The 22,610-nt window shown below is 39.0% G+C and overlaps 1 protein-coding gene and 1 pseudogene across 1 annotated transcript in view; one reads left to right on the top strand and one right to left on the bottom strand.

Moving 5' to 3' along the window:
- The window catches only part of CIBAR1 (CBY1 interacting BAR domain containing 1), a 25,841-nt gene extending 4,694 nt beyond the window's left edge, over positions 1 to 21,147 (bottom strand). Inside the window, exons 1-7 of the mRNA XM_019973784.2 lie at positions 20,971 to 21,147; positions 20,209 to 20,443; positions 17,595 to 17,663; positions 14,349 to 14,450; positions 12,236 to 12,241; positions 10,267 to 10,371; positions 1,277 to 1,390 (exon numbers count right to left, since the gene is read on the bottom strand). Coding sequence (XP_019829343.1) covers positions 1,277 to 1,390; positions 10,267 to 10,371; positions 12,236 to 12,241; positions 14,349 to 14,450; positions 17,595 to 17,663; positions 20,209 to 20,443; positions 20,971 to 20,996 — 657 coding nt within the window. The 5' untranslated portion in view covers positions 20,997 to 21,147. The remainder of the gene's footprint in view (positions 1 to 1,276; positions 1,391 to 10,266; positions 10,372 to 12,235; positions 12,242 to 14,348; positions 14,451 to 17,594; positions 17,664 to 20,208; positions 20,444 to 20,970) is intronic.
- Positions 1 to 22,610, top strand: part of LOC139186970 (bcl-2-like protein 1) — a 73,757-nt pseudogene that overhangs the window by 12,930 nt on the left and 38,217 nt on the right.

Here is a 22,610-nt window from a genome sequence, read left to right on the forward strand (position 1 = left end):
AAACGACGACATAAGTACTTTTATTAAAATTCATGGTAGGATTAAAATAATACAGTGAAAATACACAGGTCAGTAGCTGGTTAAAGGAATCACTGTATAAACATTTGCTATTTTATAAATTACAGTTAAAAGCTTGATGATAATTTTTTTAAAAAATAGGATGTAAAAAGGAGTGAAAATTAAAGCTTTAGTAGGGAATAGAAACCATTCTATTAACAAATAGAAATATGATTGTGTATGCTTTACTGAGGTAAAAGTGAGATCAGATTTGGCATTGGAAAACATATACTAAAACATGTACTTCATTTTGGCCAAGCTGTATAGTCTGGTTTTACTGAATTCACGTTTCTTGAAACCAGTGGAGTAGTGGGAAGTGAAGCCTTGGGGGATCTCGATAGATAGAATTACTTAAAAAATAAATAGATCCTTGCAAATTATGGAGTTAACTTATATAATTAAAAAATTTTGGCTGTATCTTGAGAATACATGGCTGTTCTCACTTCTACTGTAGAGATATATGGACAAAGTACATCTTGAATATTTAATAAGAGTTAATATTTGCATTTAACTATCAATACAAAGGAAGCCTGGAGAACCAGTATTGCCTGGAGAATCCCAAATATTGAAGCCTGGCAGGCTACAGTCCATGGGGTCACAAAGAGTTGGACACGGCTGAGTGAAACACACCCACCCCCTGCCTACACACACACAGCCACACACAGACACCACCTCCCCCCACCTATATACAGATCTACACATTTCATAGGTTACAGATTAAGTCTCACAAAACTAGTTAGAAGCCAGATTCTGCTCTCTGACTAGCGAAGTGGTCAAGGGCAAGTTGTTAAGGCCTCTACACCTGCTTCTTTAGTTGTAAATGAATGAATGCTCACAGCACTTGAGTTACAGGAGTGAGTGAGAAAATCCATGCAAAGCTTTCGGTGTTGTGCGTGGCATAAACACTCAGATTTTGGCTTAAATCAATAAAGAGTGTTTTTAACACACATAAGTGACTTACACCATTAGTCAAAACGATACCTTATTTCACATTATGGCTTTGTTTCTATGTTTTACTAGATATTAATTCTTCGAACTTAACTATGGTTAATTAGAAAAGTTAACTAGAAAGTCATAAAGGTTCAGCTATTTGGAACTGCATACAGTGACATCTAAACCACAAAGTGTAATTTAAGACATTTTTACTCACACTAAAATGGTTTCTTTTAAATATTTCCATATCAATAGAAGAACTGAGCTTAGATAGACATAGTCCTACCTCTAAATCTTCTTCTTCATCAATCTTTTGTATATTTTGGTAGGCAGCAGTGTAGACCTCTAAAGCTTTGCCGTGAAATAACATTTCAATAGTGATGAATTCTGAAAATATAGTCTGAAAAAACAAGGGTTTGAATGTAAACAAATTGCTTCGTGAATTTAGTAGAGTTATTCTCTACTATAGTCTTGACATTTTATTAAATAGGGGTTTTTCAACAGGGAAAATGAAGTACAAACGATAATTGGAATAAAAATAGTTGCAAATATCTTTTGCAGCAAAACTTTAAAATTACACAAAATATTTAATATCTTATTATTTACTTCCATTTTTAAGTATGTTCTTCTATTAGATACTTACGTTTAAAAAAGATGTTTGTCACTACATCACTAAATGTCACTATTAGCTAAAGAAGTTCAGTTCTGAACCTGTTTTTTTAGCAACTCCAACTGGTGTTTAAAAGAATGTTTTTAGGCAAGAATTCCATCCTAACATATTTATATGTTGCTTGTATTCTCCAGCCACAATTCCTACTCCCGAAAACAGCACGATACATTTGCATAGAGCTTTCCAGTTTACAAATATATGACATGCTCAGTATTGCTCATAGCTACAATGTTAAGACTTGGGTCTGATTCTTCAAGGCCATAGCTCCTGCTCATTGTACTGTGCTGTTTTCCCTGGACTCAATTATTTCCTTGGCAAATACACTGCAGGTAAACTCTTATCAGCAAGATGTTGACAACTTTTGGTTGGGAAGGCTATGAGAAAAGAGAATGAATAAGGATGTGCACACTGATCTAAGCAGGGGTGAGAGAACTGGTAGGCAGGGAAAGTATGTAAGCCAGATACGTTTTCAATAAAATAGGATCTCATCCTTCTATCATCTTGTCTCTTATCAAAATAAAAAAATTGGAGCATTAACGTGGAGAAGTGGACAGAATAAGAATAGGATAGAAAATACGCAAGCATTGTCCTTAAAGGGGCAGTACAGATGAAATGGGTTAGGCTCAAAAGCAATAGTCAAATACTCATTTCCTTCATTTCTGCTCTCCTGTCTTAACCACCCAGATAGGAGTGGTCCTGCACCTTGGAAGATAGCCATACAGCTATCTTGTAGTATCATATTTAGAAATAATTTTCCGCAAATAAATACACCTTTCAGTGATCACATGTAATCTGCTAATCAGCAATGGGTCAGTATGGTAAGAGACGGGCATTCAAGGAGTTTCGTTTCTCCGCTTTTCAATTTTATTTTGTTTGACAAGAAGGCCATTTGGGTGGGTACTTCAATTTTATTGGTGGGGGGTGGGGAAGTTAATGGAATTCTCTACTCGTTGGCAAGTATTCTGTAAAGCAGGTAGTACAATAGTTAAAAATAGGGGCTCTGGATTAAGATAAACCTGATTTCAAATCAGGGGTTCCCAGATGGCGTTAGTGGTAAAGAACTCGCCTGCCAATGCAGGAGACATAAGAGATGCAGGTTCAATTCCTGGGTAGGGAAGATCCCATAGAGGAGGTCATGACAATCCAGTCCAGTATTCTTGCCCGAAGAATCCCACTGACAGGAACCTGGCGAGCTAGGTCCACGGGGAAGCAGAGTCGAACACGACTGAAGTGACTTACCACGACTTCAAATCAAGACTGAAACAAATCAGCTGTGTAATATTAAGCACTTTATCTGTTCTTCTTCCTTAATTTCAAAATCATAGGTTTTGCCGTAAGGATTAAATGTAATCCAAGTAAAAGTATAGTATGGTTACTGGCTTAGAGTAAGTGCTCAGCACAAGTTAGCTAATTTTATTGCTAAACAAGTAAGCCAGATAAATGAGAAACTGTTCCTTATGTAACATTAAAACCTCCATCCTGGTTTAACTGGAAAGCAAAATATTTAACAAAAAAGTCATTAAAGGTCTTGTTAACAATTTTTGCAAATAAAGGTACAATGACAGCTCTCCAGAGTAAAGGCTATTCATTGAATGATTTCAGGAGAACTTTCTGTTCATTTGAAAATAATAAATTTAGACATAGCTGCTTCAGACCATATGTAAAATACAACTGCATAAGCTATTTAAATATTTAAAATACTAAAAAATCATACAAAGACTAGAAGAAATTACAGCAAATAGTTATATAAACTTGGGGATGAATACTTCTTTCTAAACATGACACCAAGGCAGAAAGAGAAGACTAATAGATCTGGCAGCAAAAATAAGACCATAAGGTGGCAAAAACATACCATAAACAACAAAATGGGAAAATATATTTCAACATATCTTCTCTTGAGTATAATGGGTTAATTTTCTCAGTCTGAAGAGTTTTTAAAAATTAACCAAAAATGCCAACACACTAAAAATATAAGCTAAGGTCAAGTGAGAGTAATTTAGTGTCATTAAATATATGAAAAAACACTCTTCCTCAACAGTACTAACTGCAGATTAAGATGATACTGATTTTTCACTATCAGATTAGGTACTATTAAAAATACTATTACTCAACATTGTTACACTGGGTGCTCGTGTAATGTTCTGCAGAATTGTAAATTAGTCAAAAGATTTGTGGACAGAAGTTATAAATAGCTATCCAAATTGAAAGTGTGTATGCTCTTTGAACAGAATGCTACTTCCGGTAATTTATCCCCCCCACCCCAAAACAATTGAACCAGCAAAAAGGCCGATGTTTAATGATGCAATGAGATCTATAATAGCAAAAATAATCTTAGATGTCCATCAACAGGTGATGGTTAAACATATGAATATATCCATATAGCTATACTATTCTCCATATAGTATAGCAAAATACTATATGGGAATATCAAAAAAGGACAATATGGATCTTTCTTAGCACAAACATATCCACGATATATTAAATTTTAAAAAGAGATGCTACATATAGTGTGGTCCCACTTAAATATAACTGTATAGGGGTAACAATATTGCCTTTTTCATAAGACACTGTGAGGAAGAAATGAGTTTATCCACATAAAATGCTTAGAATGTGTGGCATAGTTAATGTCTTAAGAAATATCTGTTGTTGTCATTCTCCTTAGTGTATTTCTTGTGTATGTTTCATAGAAAAAAGGTCTGGAAGGATATAAACCAAAATGCTGATTATTTCTCAGTAGGGAATTATGTTTTCTTCCACAATTTTATGAAAATTTATGGTAATTTTATAAGAAAAATAAAGCTGATAAAAACTAAATCTTAAAGATGTTTCTTGTTCACATCAGCTACTTTACCAATACTGAACTGCTATCCCTATCTGTCCCTGGAATGACTCCTGATCAAGATCCTTTTCATAGGTCAGAAAATTCCCTTGACAACATATATAACTCATGACTTTTCCTATTACATGGGAAACAAATAGAACTCTGAGTTTTCTTCCACATTCTATACAACTAAGTTCATAGCAACTTCTCTCAGAAAGACAAACACTTTGCAAGGTTTGTATGAAGTCTTTTACTAAGAATTGTGCTACCTTACTAATTAACGCTGCTACTAAAATTCAGATGGACTTGTTGATAAACCCCACCTCATAATTAATACATTATGAGCAGTGTTCATTACTGTCAATCATTTCTACCCTCAGAGAGATTTAAGCACCCACAAGTTCTGCTTCCATCTGAAACAGTTGCCTGAAAACAGGTAACAATAAGAACATTCTTTAAAAAAAAGAATGTTCTGTGTCTGTTTCTCCCAAAATATGAGTGGCACCAATGATTTTTTCCAAGAATTTGTCTCATAAATAGAAGTGTTTGTCAGAGATGCTAACATCAACATAGCAGTACCTGAATACTGTTTTTATCAGAACTAAGAGTGTGGTAAAGTAGCCCTTTTTATCTGATTTTTAAGGCTTTTGGGTGTAGGATTTGTGCATCCTTATCATAAAACATCTCAAATGAGGCTTAACTTTGAAAAGGAACAATTTGACAGATAAGGAGGAAAGATACAAAGAACGGAGATTCATAATCCTAACAGACTGGACTGGATTTCTGGAACTCGTAATTCTGGGATTTTGATAGAGTTTGTATTAAAAGTGTACATTTTCACAGATGACATGATCTTATATATAGAAAATCCAAAGGAATATGCAAAAAACTATCAGAGTTAATAGAAGACTTCTACAGGGTTGTAACATATAAGGTTAGTAAACAAAAATCAATTAAAATTCTGTGTATTTGCAATGAACAACTGAAATGAAATTAAGTAAACAATTCCATTTATAGTAGCATCAATAATTATGAAATACTGAGGAAAAAGCTTAAAAAGCACAAAACATTCATTATTAAAATAAAGTCTTTAACTAAACGGAAAAACAGCCCATGTTCATGGATTAGAAGAGTTCATCTTAAGAAGGCAGTACTCCCTGAACTGATCCACAGAGTTGACGCAATCCCTATCAGAATTTGGTGGCTCAGACGGTATCTACTTGCAATGGAGGAGATCTGGGTTCAATCCTCTGGAGAAGGGAGTGGCTATGTACTCCAGTATTCCTGCCTAGAGAATCCCAGGGACAGGGGAGTCTGTCAGGCAACAGTCCATGGGGTCACAAAGAGCAGGACATGGCTGAGTGACCACGCATGCACATGCGCACGCTGTCAGAATCCCAGCTGACTTGTAGAAACTGCTAAGTTGATTCCCAAATTCATACCAAACTACAACAGATTCAGAATAATCGAAAGAATCTTAAAAAGGAACAAAATAGAGAATTTATACATCCTGAATTTAAAACTTACTACAAAGCACTGTTAAAACAGTATTGTACTGGAATAAGAAGAAGGAAATGGCAAACTACTCCAGTATTCTTGTCTGGGAAATCTCATGGACAGAGGAGCTTGGCAGGCTACAGGCCATGGGCTCCAAGAGTCAGATATGTTAGTGACTAAACCACCACCATACATAAATAAAAGAAAATGGAAGTTCAGAAACAAAACACATCAACTAACTTTCAACAAGAGTCCCAGGACTTAAAAAACAGTCTCTTCAATAAATCATGCTGGAACAACTGTGCTGACAGATGGAAAAGAATGGGGTTTAACTTTCAGTTCACTGTGATAACATAAAAATTAACGGATCAAAGACTTAATAGTGAAAACTATGACAGTGTTAGAAGAAAACCAGGATAAATCTTTATAATCTCAGTTTTGGCAATGGATTCTTAGATAATGACACAGTCCACAGAATTCTCCAGGCCAGAATACTGGAGTGGGTAGCCTTTCCCTTCTCCAGGGGATCTTCCCAACCCAGGGATTGTTTGAACACAGGTCTCCCACATTGCAGGTGGATTCTTTACCAGCTGAGCCATCAAGGAAGCCCAAGAATACTGGAATGGGTAGCCTTTCCCTTCTCCAGGGGAACTTCCAGACCCAGGAATCAAACCACGGTCTCCTACATTACAGGCAGATTCTTTGCCAGCTGAGCTATTTGCTACTGCTACTGCTAAGTCGCTTCAGTCGTGTCGGACTCTGTGCAACCCCATAGACGGCAGCCCACCAGGCTCCCCCGTCCCTGGGATTCTCCACGCAAGAACACTGGAGTGGGTTGCCATTTCCTTCTCCAATGCATGAGTGAAAAGTGAAAGTGAAGTCGCTCAGTCGTGTCTGACTCCTAGCGACCCCATGGACTGCAGCCTACCAGGCTCCTCCATCCATGGGGTTTTCCAGGGAAGAGTACTGGAGTGGGGTGCCATTGCCTTCTCCGAGCTGAGCTATCAGGGCAGCCCAAAGATAAACCGGACTTCACCAAAATTAAAAAGCTTTGTGCTTCAAGGGATACCATCAAGATAGTGAAAAGAACTCACAGAATGGAAGGAAATAACTGCAAAACATTCGATAAAAGATTTGCACACAATATAAAAAGAACTCTTAAAAATGAAATAAAAAAGAAATCCAATTAAAATAATCTGAATAGACATTTTTTTCTCAAGGAAGATATACAAATGGCCATAAACATCAGCAGGAAAATACAAATCAAAACCACAATAAGATACCACTCTACACTCATTAGTATGGCTATAAGGAAAAAGCTTGGTGAGCAACAAGTATTGGGGAGCATGCAGAGAAATCGGAAGCCTCATATAATAGTGGTGGGAAAATACAGTGGCATAGCCATTTTGGCAAACAGTCTGGCAGTTTCTCACACAATTAAAGACAGAGTCACCTTATGAGCCAGCAATTCAACAGGGTATATGGTTGAACTAAAGTGAAAAATGTCTAAGAGAAATGAAAATATGTCTCAACAAAAACTTGTACATGAATGTTTATATCATTAATAATGATAGTGAAAAGGTAGAATATGGTAATATCCATACAATGGAATATTATTCCACCATACAAAGGAATGAGATAGATACTGATACATGTTATACCATAGATAAACCTTGAAAGCACGCTAAGTAAAAGGAACCAGTTATGAAAACCATGTACCTTATGATTCCATTCATATGAATTGTACATTCAGAACAGCCAAGTCCAAAGAGACATGAGATTAGTGATAGTTGCTTAGGCCGCGGGGCTGTGGGAGCAGGGAGGTAAAAGCTAAAGTGTCCTATGCCTCACCCTGAGATGATAAGAATGTTCCAAAACTGAGTGGTGATGGTTGTAGGTATCTGAACATATTAGAAACTGTTGAGCTGTATGGTGAATTGTATGGTATATGAATTATCTCTCCTTTTTTTTTGGTTTTCTCCTATTTTTTCTCTTTTTTTTTGTGACTGCCACAAGACCTCCCTCTTCTAGGAGCATGAGACTGCAGGCAGAGCGTGGAAGCACGTTTTTCCTCCGTGCACCCTCCACCGTGCAGTGCCTTACTTCCTGTCCTGCTGTGTCAGGAAATCCCAGGTTGCAGTCGGGAATTCTACACTCACTGTCTCTGCTCCAGTTTTGTAACTAGTGGTGCTCATGGGATTATAAACCCCCTGTAGAGTTGGCCAGCATGCAAGCAGAACATGGAAGTGAGCCCAAAGATCAAAGATTGCCATATGTGAAAGAGAAGTGTGCAGGCATGGAGAACAGCGGTAGGGGGAGGAATCGGGCTCCCAGGTCGCTAAAGAAGCCGTTAGGTGGCAATGAATCAGGCATATCTCACAAGTCTCCAATCTCCTTTTTCAGATTAAAGCTAATTATTTCAACCTTCCTTCCCTTCTCCCTCAATTTAAGAGAGGATGCCGGCAGTTACGTTATGCCCTGCCAGTGCTCCCCAATGTCAGCAAAAGGGCTGTCTCAGGACAGCCTCCTACAGAGCTCTTCCTCAGTAGCAATCTACATTACACTCTGAGTGCTGAATTGACAGGCTTACTTTTTTTTTCTTTGATCTTCAGGACCAAAGTAGAGATCTTTGAGACTGGCTATCAGAAAAAATCAAAGTTCTGGAATCCTATGAAACTATGATAGGAAATTAAAAAATATAAAGGGACAAATAAATATTTCATTGATTGCAGAGAGGAATGGTGCAATTAAGTGGCAGATAATGCTGATTTTATTGATAAGGGGATTTTATTGATAAGGGCATAACTTTTGAAAGGATAACTTGTTAGTAAGTTATAAAAATAACAAAAAATACTTCTCTTTAAAAGCTGTTCCAGAAGAACTTGCAGTGAGTGAAAAGGGATCCTTAGATGACTTTTTTAAAGGACACAACATGGTCTTAAGTAATCCTCCAAATCCTTCCAAAATATTGATGAAAAAGTCACTGAAGACCATCTTTAGGTTTGGGGATTTAGGAGGGAGGCTCTGGAGGAAGGGCATATATATATAATTATGACTGACTTGCATTGTTGTATGGTAGAAACCAATACAACATTGTAAAGCAATTATCCTCCAATTAAAAAAATACCATCTCCAGTCCAGGAACCTGAATGTCTACTGATGTGTTACAATAAAATAAGGCTATTCTTCCTGTGACACTCAACTATGGTGGATGCAAGTTTATGTGGTTAGCTACTCTTATTTATTCGATAATGTAGGAATTAGAAAGCTACAAGCCAAAAAAAATTAGTAATAGTGTTAGGGGAAGCACACTGACTGAAACTGCCCACTCTGGCCAGGCACCATAGTAACTATTTGCATGAGTTGTTTTACGACAGGAGGTCCTGGTAAGGAATAATAATAATAAGCCACCACAATAGGAAGAGTTCAGGAAAAGACAAAAGGAGATACCACATGTCTGACCACCTCCCAGAATCCTTCTCTCTAGCACCCATCTTGGCTGAACAAGGCACGCACCACCAGGGAGTACTCTGAGTCCGAATAAAAAAGACGACCTGGACACTAATCCTATCACCATAAAACGTGAGACTGCAAGCCATGTCACAGAGCTGTTCTCCTGGGTTCCCTTACCCTGCTGCTCTCCACCCGCGCGCCCCTTCCAATAAAACTTCTTGCTTTCCCAGCACATGTGTCTCCTCAGTTCTTTTCCGAGAGTTAGACAAGAGCCCAGTTTCAGGCCCTGGAAGGGGTCCCTCTTCCTGCAACAATACTGTATAGTCATGGAAAGCACAGGTTTTTAAAATATGTAATTGGCTTATAGTTCAGACTTTGAACTGTGGGCTGTGATACTGCCTTATATCTTTGCTTAATCACCTCACTTTCATGGTAATATCCACACAATGGAATATTATTCTACCATTAAAAGGAATGAGATAGATACTGGTACGTAGTATATGTAGATGCTACACTATGGGGTTGCTATAAAGATTAAAAGGTAATTTATGTAAAGTGCCTGGACTAGTACCTGATACATAAAAACATAATAGACTTTATTTTTCTGTGGTTAATAGTATTTTTGATAACATCTGAATATCTGGCCTCTGGTTGGGAATGTAGTTCCTTTATATATGGTTGTTTCCATAAGAAAATAACATTTGATATATTTTGTTTATATCTTTCTCACACAGACTTATGTGCTAAAGAAAATCAGTAATTTAAATTTTTCATAAATTTAAATAAGAAATTAATTTAGAATACATATTTTGGACCTTAATAGTTATTTTGTTACCTTTATATCCTTTATTTTCTGCTTTTCAAAATTGTCAATAGTTTCCTCCAGATGACGAGTTGTTCGGGTAGCATCCATTGTAGCTCTTTGTAATTCAGTTTCTGCCTACAGAAGTATTCCCCAACCAAAGATACAAAAAACAAAAATCGTCAGAATCCTTTTGATTGAGTCTTTCTGTAAATACTACCTTTGTAAATACAGTGTTGGCTTTTTGTAAATGCAGTACTGTAAATGCATTTGTAAATGCAAGACTGGCTTTTTGCCATAACAGTGTAAATCACTCAAAAATACATATTACTACATAAAATAAAGCGATCTATATGATAAAAACAGAATAAAAAACTTTAAATTTATCAGATTATATGATTCATGATCTCAAAATTTCTTCCCTTTCTTTATACAAACCATTTTTTTCCCCGCTATCTCCCTTGTTTGATTTACTGTAAAACTATTTTCTATATTTTCTACTGCTTTCCCATATTTCCAGTCTCTGCCATTTACTATCCTCTTGTTTTCCTCTCACTATCTCTCTCCCCTTTAACCCTTTGTCCTGCCAAAAGACCTGTGACTTTAGTATTTTCAAATACTAATTCTAGTTCAAATTCTAATTTCAAATACTAATTTTCAAATACTATTTTCAAATTCTAATTCAAATACTAATACTAGTTCCCCAAATGCATGAAATGTTTTTACTGCTATAATACCCTAATCAGGTAGAGTAGAATATACATGTAAAGAAGGTTGAGCACCAAAGAATTGATGCTTTCGAACTGTGGTGCTAGAGAAGACCCTTGAGAGTCCCTTGGACTGCAAGGAGATCAAACCAGTCAATCCTAAAGGAAATCAACCTGAATATTCTTGGAAGGACTAATGCTGAAGCTCCAATCCTTTCGCTACCTGATATGAACAGCCTGATTGGAAAAGACCCTAATGCTGGCAAAGATTAAGGGCAAGAGAAGAGGGGGTGACAGAGGATGAGATGGTTGGATAGCATCATTGACCCAATGGACATGAGTCTAAGCAGACTTCAGCAGACAGTGAAGGACAGGGAAGCCTGGTGTGCTGCAGTCCATGGGGTCACAAAGAGTTGGACATGATCGAGTGACTGAACAACAGCAGCAAAGAACATACACTACAAATGCTTATTTCAGTATGAATATTCTTATAAGCTAGTAACATTGCACTATTACTACTTAGTTAATGCTTATTACAAAATATAGACATACATACACACCAATAACTAATAAATTAGATGGAAAGTCTAATTACAAAATGTAGACATACATACACACCAGTAACTAATAAATTAGATGGAAAGTCTAATGCTTTGCTCCAAAGTACTCATACTGGTTAGATTCACACTGTACAATCAGTATGGTAGCCACTAGCAACATGTAGCTATTTACGTTTAAATTAATTAAAATTAAAAAGCTGGTTATTCTAGTTGCCATTTCATGAGCTCAACAGCCATATATATAGCTGCTAAGTCACTTCAGTCGTGTCCGACTCTGTGTGACCCCACAGACGGCAGCCCACCAGGCTCCTCCGTCCCTGGGATTCTCCAGGCAAGAACACTGGAGTGGGTTGCCATTTCCTTCTCCAATATATATAGCTAGTGGCATGTATTTCTCTTTAAAATATCTCTTCCTTAATGACAACAGTTGTCCAGAAATATTGAAAATTTTTTGTTGAATAAAACATGTTTTAAAAACATGGCCCAATTTTCTGATTAAGTTCTAAGAATGTTTTGTTTCCTATGTTAGTATTATGTTCACTTAAAAGTATCACATATCATCATTTTAATAATTATTGCATAGAAAAAATCTGCAGTTGTAAGTAAAGTTTTGTGATACATAATATTATAACATTTACACTCTTGCTTTCTTTTTTAAGAAAATGTATAAATGGAAATAAAGTAAAAGGGTTTACTATGGGGATCCATCTCTTGACACATCACTTTATTACCCACCTGTGACTGAAATTTTTCATAAAGGAAAAACACATTTCAAGTAGAACAATTTATTCCAATAAATTAAAATCATATGCTCTGACAGAATTATATCCTCTTGCAATCAGACTATACATTAACCGTAACTTATATTGATTATATACTCTTAAAACTAGGTTAATTCAGATATACAATTTCAAGAAACTAAGCTTTAAAACATATTCATATATATCTGTGTGTGTACATTTGCTATAGAGGGTGTAAAGTTTTCCTGCATAATTTTACATGCAAACTTTTAATCATAACCAGTAATCAAAAACAGTTCACTTTATTACTGGGCTTCGGATTTTTAAAAATATAACTATCATAGGATTTATTATTATGAAAAACTTTCTAGATGTTATGATGTGTATTAACCTTTTACTAATGAAAATATTCAAGCAGAGTATTTTTCTAATACAGTTCAATACATGTGACTCATGAAATTCTTTACCATGACTACTTAATTTTGACATGTGTTTTCCTTCCCCGTTTTTTGACAGTTTCATTTTAAAATTTGGAAGGATAGGTTGAGCTGGTTAAACTAGGGAAGAGTAGGAAGCAGAAGCCACAGTGGCGACATCTGTATCTTAATCTCCTACCACCCTCCACAACGGTTTTTCATTCCTTGAAGTCTCAAATCCTTTCACTCCACATAACTACTTGCCCAAAGTTACACACCTATTTTTAGGAAAGTGGACACAGATCTGTATTCCTTCCTTTTGTTGAAAATTCTTCAAAATCATATAATGTACTAATTTGGGTAGGAGATAGTTTTGATTAAAATATTATAATGCTTTATGAATAAAGGTATCAGTGTATTTAATGAAATTGGTCTGAGTGCAAAATGGCCTATAAAAGAGTGAGCCAGATTGGTGTTTTTCAAACTGTGCTGCAGGAAACTTTTCAGAAGCTGCCAGGGGCCTTGGGAGGGGTCCAGGTAGTGCACTAGGATTCTTCTTCACCCCAGCCTCTTATACCTCTTTATTTTACATACTGAACTTTAATGTGTTTCAATAGTCAGAGTAATTTTAAGGGTCATCCTGGTAAATATTCTCTGATGCTATGACTATTTTTATATTTATAGTGGATGCATTTATATGTAGACTGTCCTTTATTTTCTAGTATCAGGTTGTCAAAATCATGAGACATAAGAAAGCATGGGGAAAGGAGGCAGCAGGGTAAGCTGAAAGTGAAATGAAAGTCGCTCAGTCGTGTCTGACTCTTTTCGACCCCACGGTCTATACAGTCCATGGAATTCTCCAGGTCAGAATACTGGAGTGGGTAGCCTTTCCTTCTCCAGGGGATCTTCCCCACCCAGGGGTCAAATCCAGGTTCCCTGGATCAAACCCAGGTCTCCCACATTGCAGGCGGATTCTTTACCAGCTGAGCCACCAGGGAAGCCCCACAGTAAGTACTTTCTATACAGTTGTACCTATCGCAGTTGCTTATAATTAATCAGGTGCTATTTTTCTTTTTTTGTTTAGTTTTGAATAGGCTCATTCTAAGTTTCAGAAATAATCATTCTTAACAGAAGAGCCCTGTAACAGTAGACAAGCCTATTAAGACTTGTGTCAAGCTGTGAATCTCAATACCTTGGAATATCCTAAGGGTCTTTGGCTGGAAGTTATAACTGCAGTTTCACATAGTAGTTGTTTTTTTAAGACGAAGAGAATTTTACTGGGAAAAAAATAGTTTGTTCCTTTTCTCAAATGCAGGGCTGAGAAGGCATTGATATATTAGGATTAATAACAGATCTTTAAGTTACTTTTATAATTAATATTTAGTCATCAAGCATTTTTAATGTAAAAGATCTTAGAATTTTGTATGTACTCTTTATAAAACATCTATACGTATGAGTGTTTTAAATTTTGAATATCTATTGTGGAAAACAACACAAGAGGACTGATTTAGGTTGTATATTCTCTTTAAGTAACTTCCATAGTAAGCATTTTAAATGTCTGTGTTTCTTTTCAAACTTTATATTCATATTCTTTGCACATTTAAAGTATAAATGCATAATTTTCATATATATTTACTTTTGTACAGCATACCTTACAAAATATTTTTTTAACGACCAAAATTCAAAGGATACAATAACATGTCGATCAGATGGGTTTCTCTGACGTGTTCTTTCTAACTGAGTTAACTGTTTAGCTTCTCGATTCCTTGCTGTTAATGTTGCTTTGAGATCATCCTGCAAAAAGACATTTTTTTTGTTAATAAATATCTCTGACTTAAGAATAAAATACACACTTCTTTAAGAATGCAAAAACATTCCCTATTTGATCCAGGCATCATTACCACTGGAATTATTACTACATTACCAGTGTGTGTCTTTGTATGTAAGACTATCTGCATGTATGTATTTAATATCCTATTAAATAGTGACATAATTGCAGTGCAAAATTATATATATATACACACACACACACACATACATATATATGTATATACACACATAAAAATTTTTGATTGTGGTGGTAGTTACATGTATATATACATTTATTAAAACATTTAAAACAGGAGAATTTTACTGCATGTAAATTATACCTCAATAAAATTGATTTTAAATACAGAACTTTTGGAATGTAATATCTACCATGGGAACCAGAATTAATAGTACTGTACTGCATTCTGAAAGTTGTTAGGAAACTAGGTCTTAAAAGTTCTCATCACAAGGAAAAAAATTTTTTAACTATGTATTGTGACAGATGTGAACTAGACTTATTTAATCATTTCACAATATATACAAACATCAAATCGTTGTACTTCAAGAAAAAATTTTTAAAAAAAGCTTTGTCACATTGACTTTTAGTTTGCATGTTACTGCTTGCTTTAAAACAAAAATATAAGAATATTTAGTAAAACAATTTCTGTCCATATATTCTTCATGACTATAAATATTAAATACTTTAAAGTTTCCACAATAAACAAAATAATGCTATGATGCTATAGTAGTATATAAAAATACTTCATTTTTCTCAAAGTTCTAAGAAATAATGCTTCAGTGTAATAAGAATCACTGAACACTACTCTGTACCTTTTACTAAGTAAGTAGACTATGGACTGAGGTTTGTGATCATGACATTGTACAGGAGACAGGAATCAAGACCATCCCCATGGAAAAGAAATGCAAAAAAGCAAAATGGCTGTCTGGGGAGGCCTTACAAATAGCTGTGAAAAGAAGAGAAGTGAAAAGCAAAGGAGAAAAGGAAAGATATAAGCATCTGAATGCAGAGTTCCAAAGAATAGCAAGAAGAGATAAGAAAGCCTTCCTCAGCGATCAATGCAAAGAAATAGAGTAAAACAACAGAATGGGAAAGACTAGAGATCTATCTCTTCAAGAAAATCAGAGATACCAAGGGAACATTTCATGCAAAGATAGGCTCGATAAAGGACAGAAATGGTATGGACCTAACAGAAAGCAGAAGATATTAAGAAGAGGTGGCAAGAATACACAGAAGAACTGTACAAAAAAGATCTTCACAACCCAGATAATCACGATGGTGTGATCACTCAACTAGAGCCAGACATCCTGGAATGTGAAGTCAAGCGGGCCTTAGAAAGCATCACTATGAGCAAAGCTAGCGGAAGTGATGGAATTCCAGTTGAGCTATTTCAAATCCTGAAAGATGATGCTGTGGAAGTGCTGCATTCAATATGCCAGCAAATTTGGAAAACTCAGCAGCGGCCACAGGACTGGAAAAGGTCTGTTTTCATTCTAATCCCAAAGGAAGGCAATGCCAAAGAATGCTCAAACTACCACACAATTGCACTCATCTCACACGCTAGTAAAGTAATGCTCAAAATTCTCCAAGCTAGGCTTCAGCAATACATGAATCGTGAACTTCCTGATGTTCAAGCTGGTTTTAGAAAAGGCAGAGGAACCAGAGATCAAATTGCCAAAATCCACTGGATCATTGAAAAAGCAAGAGAGTTCCAGAAAAACATCTATTTCTGCTTTATTGACTATGTCAAAGCCTTTGACTGTGTGGATCACAATAAACTGGAAAATTCTTCAAGAGATGGGAATACCAGACCACCTGACCTGCCTCTTGAGAAACCTATATGCAGGTCAGGAAGCAATAGTTAGAACTGCACATGGAACAACAGACTGGTTCCAAATAGAAAAAGAAGTACGTCAAGGCTGTATATTGTCACCCTGCTTCTTTAACTTCTATGCAGAGTACATCACTGAGAAATGCTGGGCTGGAAGAAGCACAAGCTGGAATCAAGATTGCTGGGAGAAATATCAATAACCGCAGATATGCAGATGACACCACCCTTATGGCAGAAAGTGAAGAGGAACTCAAAAGCCTCTTGATGTAAGTGAAAGAGAAGAGTGAAAAAGTTGGCTTAAAGCTCAACATTCAGAAAACAAAGATCATGGCATCTGGTCCCATCACTTCATAGGAAATAGATGGGGAAACAGTGGAAACAGTGTCAGACTTTCTTTTTCTGGGCTCCAAAATCACTGCAGATGGTGACTGCAGCCATGAAATTAAAAGACGCTTACTCCTTGGAAGGAAAGTTATGACCAACCTAGATAGCATATTCAAAAGCAGAGACATGACTTTGCGAACAAAGGTCCGTCTAGTCAAGGCTATGGTTTTTCCTGTGGTCATGTATGGATGTGAGAGTTGGACTGTGAAGAAAGCTGAGTGCCGAAGAATTGATGCTTTTGAACTGTGGTGTTGGAGAAGACTCTTGAGAGTCCCTTGGACTGCAAGGAGATCCAACCAGTCCATTCTAAAGGAGATCAATCCTGGGTGTTCTTTGAAAGGAATGATGCTAAAGCTGAAACTCCAGTACTTTGGCCACCTCATGTGAAGAGTTGATTCATTGGAAAAGACCCTGATGCTAGGAGGGATTGGGGGCAGGAGGAGAAGGGGACGACAGAGGATGAGATGCCTGGATGGCATCACTGACTCAATGGACGCGAGTCTGAGTGAACTCTGGGAGTTGGTGATGGACAAGGAGGCCTGGCGTGCTGCAATTCATGGGGTCGCAAAGAGTTGGACACGACTGAATGACTGAACTGAACTGAAGTAAGTGTTGGTTGCTCAGTTGTGCCTGAGTCTTTGTGACCCCATGGACGGCAGCCCTCCAGGCTCCTCTGTCCATGAGATTTTCCAGGCAAGGATTCTGGAGTGGGTTGCCATTTCCTTCTCCAGGGCATCTTCCCAACCGAGGGATCGAACCCGGTTCTCCTGCACTGCAGGCAGATTCTTTACCAACTGAGCTACAAGGGAAGCCCCCGCTAAAAGGACAGTTATTGGAAACCTTGTATGTTTTGCCAGAATACCTAATAATAATTGAAAAAAATGAATTTACTTACTCGCTTCATTTTTACAATGGTTCCATAAGCTTTCAAAGGTTCAACTACTTTGGCTTCAAGTCTTTCAACCTATTGAGAATTATTATAAAATATAACTGGAAAGAAACATAGACATATCAAAATTTAAATTGTGAAATAAAACCTATGCTGTCTAACTGGACCATAATCACTATATTGATTAATATTTGAAATCTTTAAAATTTCAGTAACATTTATAAGTAAAAAAATAATTTCTGGAAATTGGTAATCCTCATAATCTAAACTCAAATACATTAAAAACTGTGAAGGTGTGCAGCAGCAATCAGAGCTTTGTTAAGTTTTAAGGTGTCTCAGATTTTATTGCAGCTATACGTTCAGTGTGTTTACCACTTGAATGGATACTTTACATACATTATATCTGAAACGTAACAGCCCAACCTTCCAGATAAGGAAATCGAAGCTGAAAAATATGGCATACCGGAAACATTTAAAACAACTGAATCCTGAAAAGAAAAAAAGCCTAGAGACCACTGTATTAACTGTAATTTTTTTTTTTTCTGGGAAGACATTTGTAAATTATCAAAGCTTAAAGAACAAGATAAATGGTCTCAGTGTTACTGAGCTGTCAAACTATGTGGTCAATCTCTCTTTTACGTAGAACTAAACAGTTTTCTTAAACATTGCAATATTTATGATTTTGAGTAATTTCTCCTTTTACTAATAGCACTAGTGGAAGGCACTAAAGAAATGGATTTTTTTTAAAAAGGGAAGTATATAGCTATTTGTATAAATATAAGAAAAACAAGTCCTGGACATTAAAATTTTCTTTTTCAGGATAGGTAATACAAGATGACATATATTTAATTGTTTAAAATGAACATGTATTACTTTTCTAGCAGAAAAAAAGCTTTATTTTGCTGATACATGTTTTTATAATCAGTGAGTATATATATCACTTTAAAATGACTTTTGTTTAGTTTCTATAAACAGAATGTATATGAATACTTCATTTTAAAAGATTTTAGGAAAATAGAGATCAAGTTCTCACCAAGCATTTAAATATTAGGAATCCTAAAAACAAATCCATGAATATTCAGGATTATTTATTCCATTTCAAATAATCCATACACTGGTTATTCAGTGTAAAGATTAGCTAAATCTTTTTCTGTTCTCCTTTTTGTAGCCTACCTTTTTTGTTCATTGTTCTTTAGCACCTCCACCATTTGGTAAGCAAGGGAAATAAAAAGGAGAACACATGTAAATCAATTCACTTTGCTATTCGATAAATAGCATAAAGATTTTCTAGCAAGGGGCACTGAAATTACTGGCTAAAGTAGGATTTTAGGATTATCTGTGAGCATAAACTACCTAGGAAACAGTCAAGTTCCCAGTTACACGTAGCTGAAAGTTTATTACACACAAAACATCATATGAGAAGAACCCACAAGTTTCCCCAAAGTAATTAATACTCAAATTTCTGTATCATTGGCAGTTATAGCTTCAAGTTATAGCTTCATTATCTTCTTTTTGATTTCAAGGTTTTTTTTTTGATAACTGAAATTTGTTTTAGGCTTTTAAAAAGGACCAAACGCACAAAAGAAGGAATACAGCTCAAAAGCCGGGCAACTTCTGACAAGTTAAAAGTTAAAGTGAAAACTTCTGACCTGAGTCTTGAACCTTAACATAAATACAGGTGAAAGTGCTAAGGAGGTGTTAAAGTCATGGGCTGGGCTTTCCTGGTGGCACAGGGGATAGATAGGGGTCCAGGCGCCAATGCAGGGGACACGGGTTCCATCCCTGGAGTGGGAAGATCCCACACACAGAGGAACCACTAAGCCCACATGCCACCAACTTCTGAGGCCGCCTGCTACAACTACTGAAGCTGTTGGGCCTAGAGCCCCATCTCCACGACAAGAGAAGCTACTGCGTGTGATAAGCCTGCCGGCTCCAAGGAAGAGTAGCCCTCCTGGCCCCAACTAGAGAAAACCCAGGGAGCAATGAAGACCCAGCACAGGCAAAAATAAATAAATAAATTTTTAAAAAGTGAATGGGATTTAACAGTTTAAACAATTACAACGCCATCTTTCCCCCCGTCCTTTCTGGGTGGAGTGGGGAACTTCACAAAAGTTCACTGTTGATTGTAGAAGAAATCAGTGCACTTTTTTTTCCCCCTCCTCTCAATGAAACAGCTCAACTTTCCAGTGCACGGAAGCAGCAACAAAGATCTCTTGTCCAGTTACTACTTATCTATACACAGTACCACTCCCAATATCTTCCATCTCCAGATATACTACTTTAAAATACACCTACCTGCATACAAGACACAAGCCATGCTCCTTTTATTGCCTCGGGTACTATGTTTACTATCCCCTGTAAACAGCCACCCCTTTGGCTAAAAGCTGGCAAATGAGGTGGGGAAATTCAGGACTTCAAGACACCCTAGAGGTTAGTCTGAAAACGGTAAAAATTACAGGAAGCTTCCCTTAAGACTCACACAACGCTACCGACATGACAATGCACGTTTATCATCAAATGTGTGATCGCCACTGCAGTTAGGTAGATTACACGTCTTCACGGCTCCGTCCACCACTTCAGGGCTCACTCATTAACAGGACGTTGTGACCTCATTCCATACCTCGGCTTGTCGATAATCTTGAAGTTTGGCAAACTCGTCAGCAAAGTTTTTCAGGCCCTGCTTTAAGTGCGGGGTCTCGGTAGAGGCATATACGTTGATTTCGTTCACCAGGAGGTCCGCTTTGTCTCGCAGTCGGGCGGTTTTCCGCACGTAAGCAGCAAAAATCTGGCACAGCTCTCCGAAATGTTTCTCCACATTGGTGACAGCATCTTGCAGTTGTCTGGTCTGAGCGTCCCTAGAGAGAAAGGAGACACAAAAAAGGCAAATCATTCTCATCTGATGAGATGACTTCATCTTCGTGTTACACGTGATGACGCCAACATTCCCGGGGGGCGCAGTTTGCAGCTTCGCGGGCGCAAACCTTGAAGCAACCCCTGCGTCTCCTCCGGGCCCCCATCCCGGGCCTGGCCTGCACATCCCGCACTGCAGGCGCCCCGAGCGGCCCCGCTGGATCAGCGGCAGAGTTGGGCCGGCGCCCGGGGACCGTGTTGGGGAGGCGCCGCCAGGGCCCGCCGCGGCCCAGTGTGGTCGGCCCAGAGCGTGGCGGGCGCTGCTTGGAGCCCGATGTGAGGGCCCGAACTCGGTCCGGTGGCTCAAGGAGGAAGGCTCCGCGCCCCGACCCGAGCCCTCGCGTGTGTGTGTGTGTTGTGTGTGTGTGTGTGTGTGGTGGGGGTCCCCCTTGTGTGTGTGTGTGTGTGTGTGTGTGTGTGTGTGTGTGTGGTGGGGGGACCCCGGGCCGCTGCGGGCCCCGGCGGCGGTTACCGGTTTTCCAAGCTGCGCCTCAACATGCTGCCTCGCTCACGGCCGGAGACCCCGGGCTGAGACCCAACGACAGGGTCTCGGCGCCCGGACGTGCGCCGGGGCCCGAGAGCCCGCCCCGTGCGCCACCGCCGCCTCCGCCGCCGCCGCTAGGGCCTCGGAGTTTCCACGGCAACGCGGCGCGCGCCCCCGCGGCCGGCGTCCGGAAGCGCGGGAAGGGCCCGGATGCGGGCACGCGCGGGCGCGCCCACGCGCGTCCACTGACCCCCGGCGTCCCCCGCGACTCGCGCCCGGAAGCGCGGGAAGGGCCCGGATGCGAGCACGCGCGGGGCGCGCCCTCCCGCGTCCGCCCGGGAGTCCCCCGCGGGCGAGAGCCTCTGGAACATTGGCGAACGGTTTGTGGCGCCGGGCCTCTGTCCCTCCTGAGGCGCCCCGCCACCAAACTTCCGCCTCTGTCCCCGCACTCTGGGCCGGGAGCACAACCCGGTAACGAGGAGGGAGATGAACCGAACGCCGGTGGGGCGGGTTTCGGCTGAGTCGTAGAACCTGCGCTCCGCTTGTCCACGTCTCCGTGTGGAGGCCGAAAGTCCGAAAGTGTAGGCTCTTGCAAGGAGCAGCGCTTTCCGCCCTGTTCATTTCTTCAGCAAATGTTTACTGAGCTGCTTTTGTGGAAAAGAGAATGTTCCACCCTGGGAATAATAATCAATACAAAGATCCGCCCCGCACACCCCACCTGCCCTAAAGGGCCTTAGAGTTTAATGAAGAGACAGATAGACCTTAGCTATATACCCCGAGACAACAAACTGTGGTGTTGGAGAAGACTCTTTGAGAGTTACTTGGACAGCAAGGAGAACCAATTGGTCCATCCTAAAGGAAATCCGTCCTCAATATTCATTGGAAGGACTGATGCTGAAGCTGCAGCTGATGCTGAAACTCCAGTACTCTGGCCACCTGATGCGAAGAACTGACTCATTAGGAAAGACCCTTGATGCTGGGAAAGATTGAAGGCGGGAGGAGAAGGGGAGGACAGAGGGTGAGATGGTTGGATGGCATCACCGGGCAGATGGACATGAGTTTGGGCAAGCTCCGAAACTTGGTGATGGACAGGGAAGCCTGGCGTGCTGCAGTCCATGGGGTCACACAGAGTCGGACACAACTGAGTGATGGAACTGAACTGAACAAACAAAACCCCATGACCTTGGCCTTCGCTTGTGCTCCTCTTCCAAATAAACACTAGGAGACTAAATCTCGGCTTTCTGTCTTTCAAGAACCCTCCTGTGACAACTTGGACACGTCCGTCTTGCAGGCAGCGTTAGAGCCCCTTCCAGGGCGGTATATTCCATTGATTTTGTACTGTCTCCCAGTTTAGACTTTGAGCTCTTGGACGCAGAGGAAAGGTAATCTTGGTCTTGTAATCCTCAGCAATATGTGCTGATAAAAGTTTGTTTTGGGCAGAGGGATGTCCCCAGTCTTTTGTTACCTTTCTTACAGAACTTTTCTTCTCTCCTGTTAGGAAGTATGCCTCTTCTCCCCCTGCATTCATTCAGCAAGTTGTCCATTGAATACCTGATGTGTTTCAGATATTATGCTGGCTCTGAGTATGGCGTGGTAACTGAAAACCGGAATAACAGAGCCCACAGTCT

This window comes from Bos indicus, chromosome 14 (genome assembly GCF_029378745.1).
Source record: "Bos indicus isolate NIAB-ARS_2022 breed Sahiwal x Tharparkar chromosome 14, NIAB-ARS_B.indTharparkar_mat_pri_1.0, whole genome shotgun sequence".
NCBI classification, from domain to species: Eukaryota; Metazoa; Chordata; class Mammalia; order Artiodactyla; family Bovidae; genus Bos; species Bos indicus.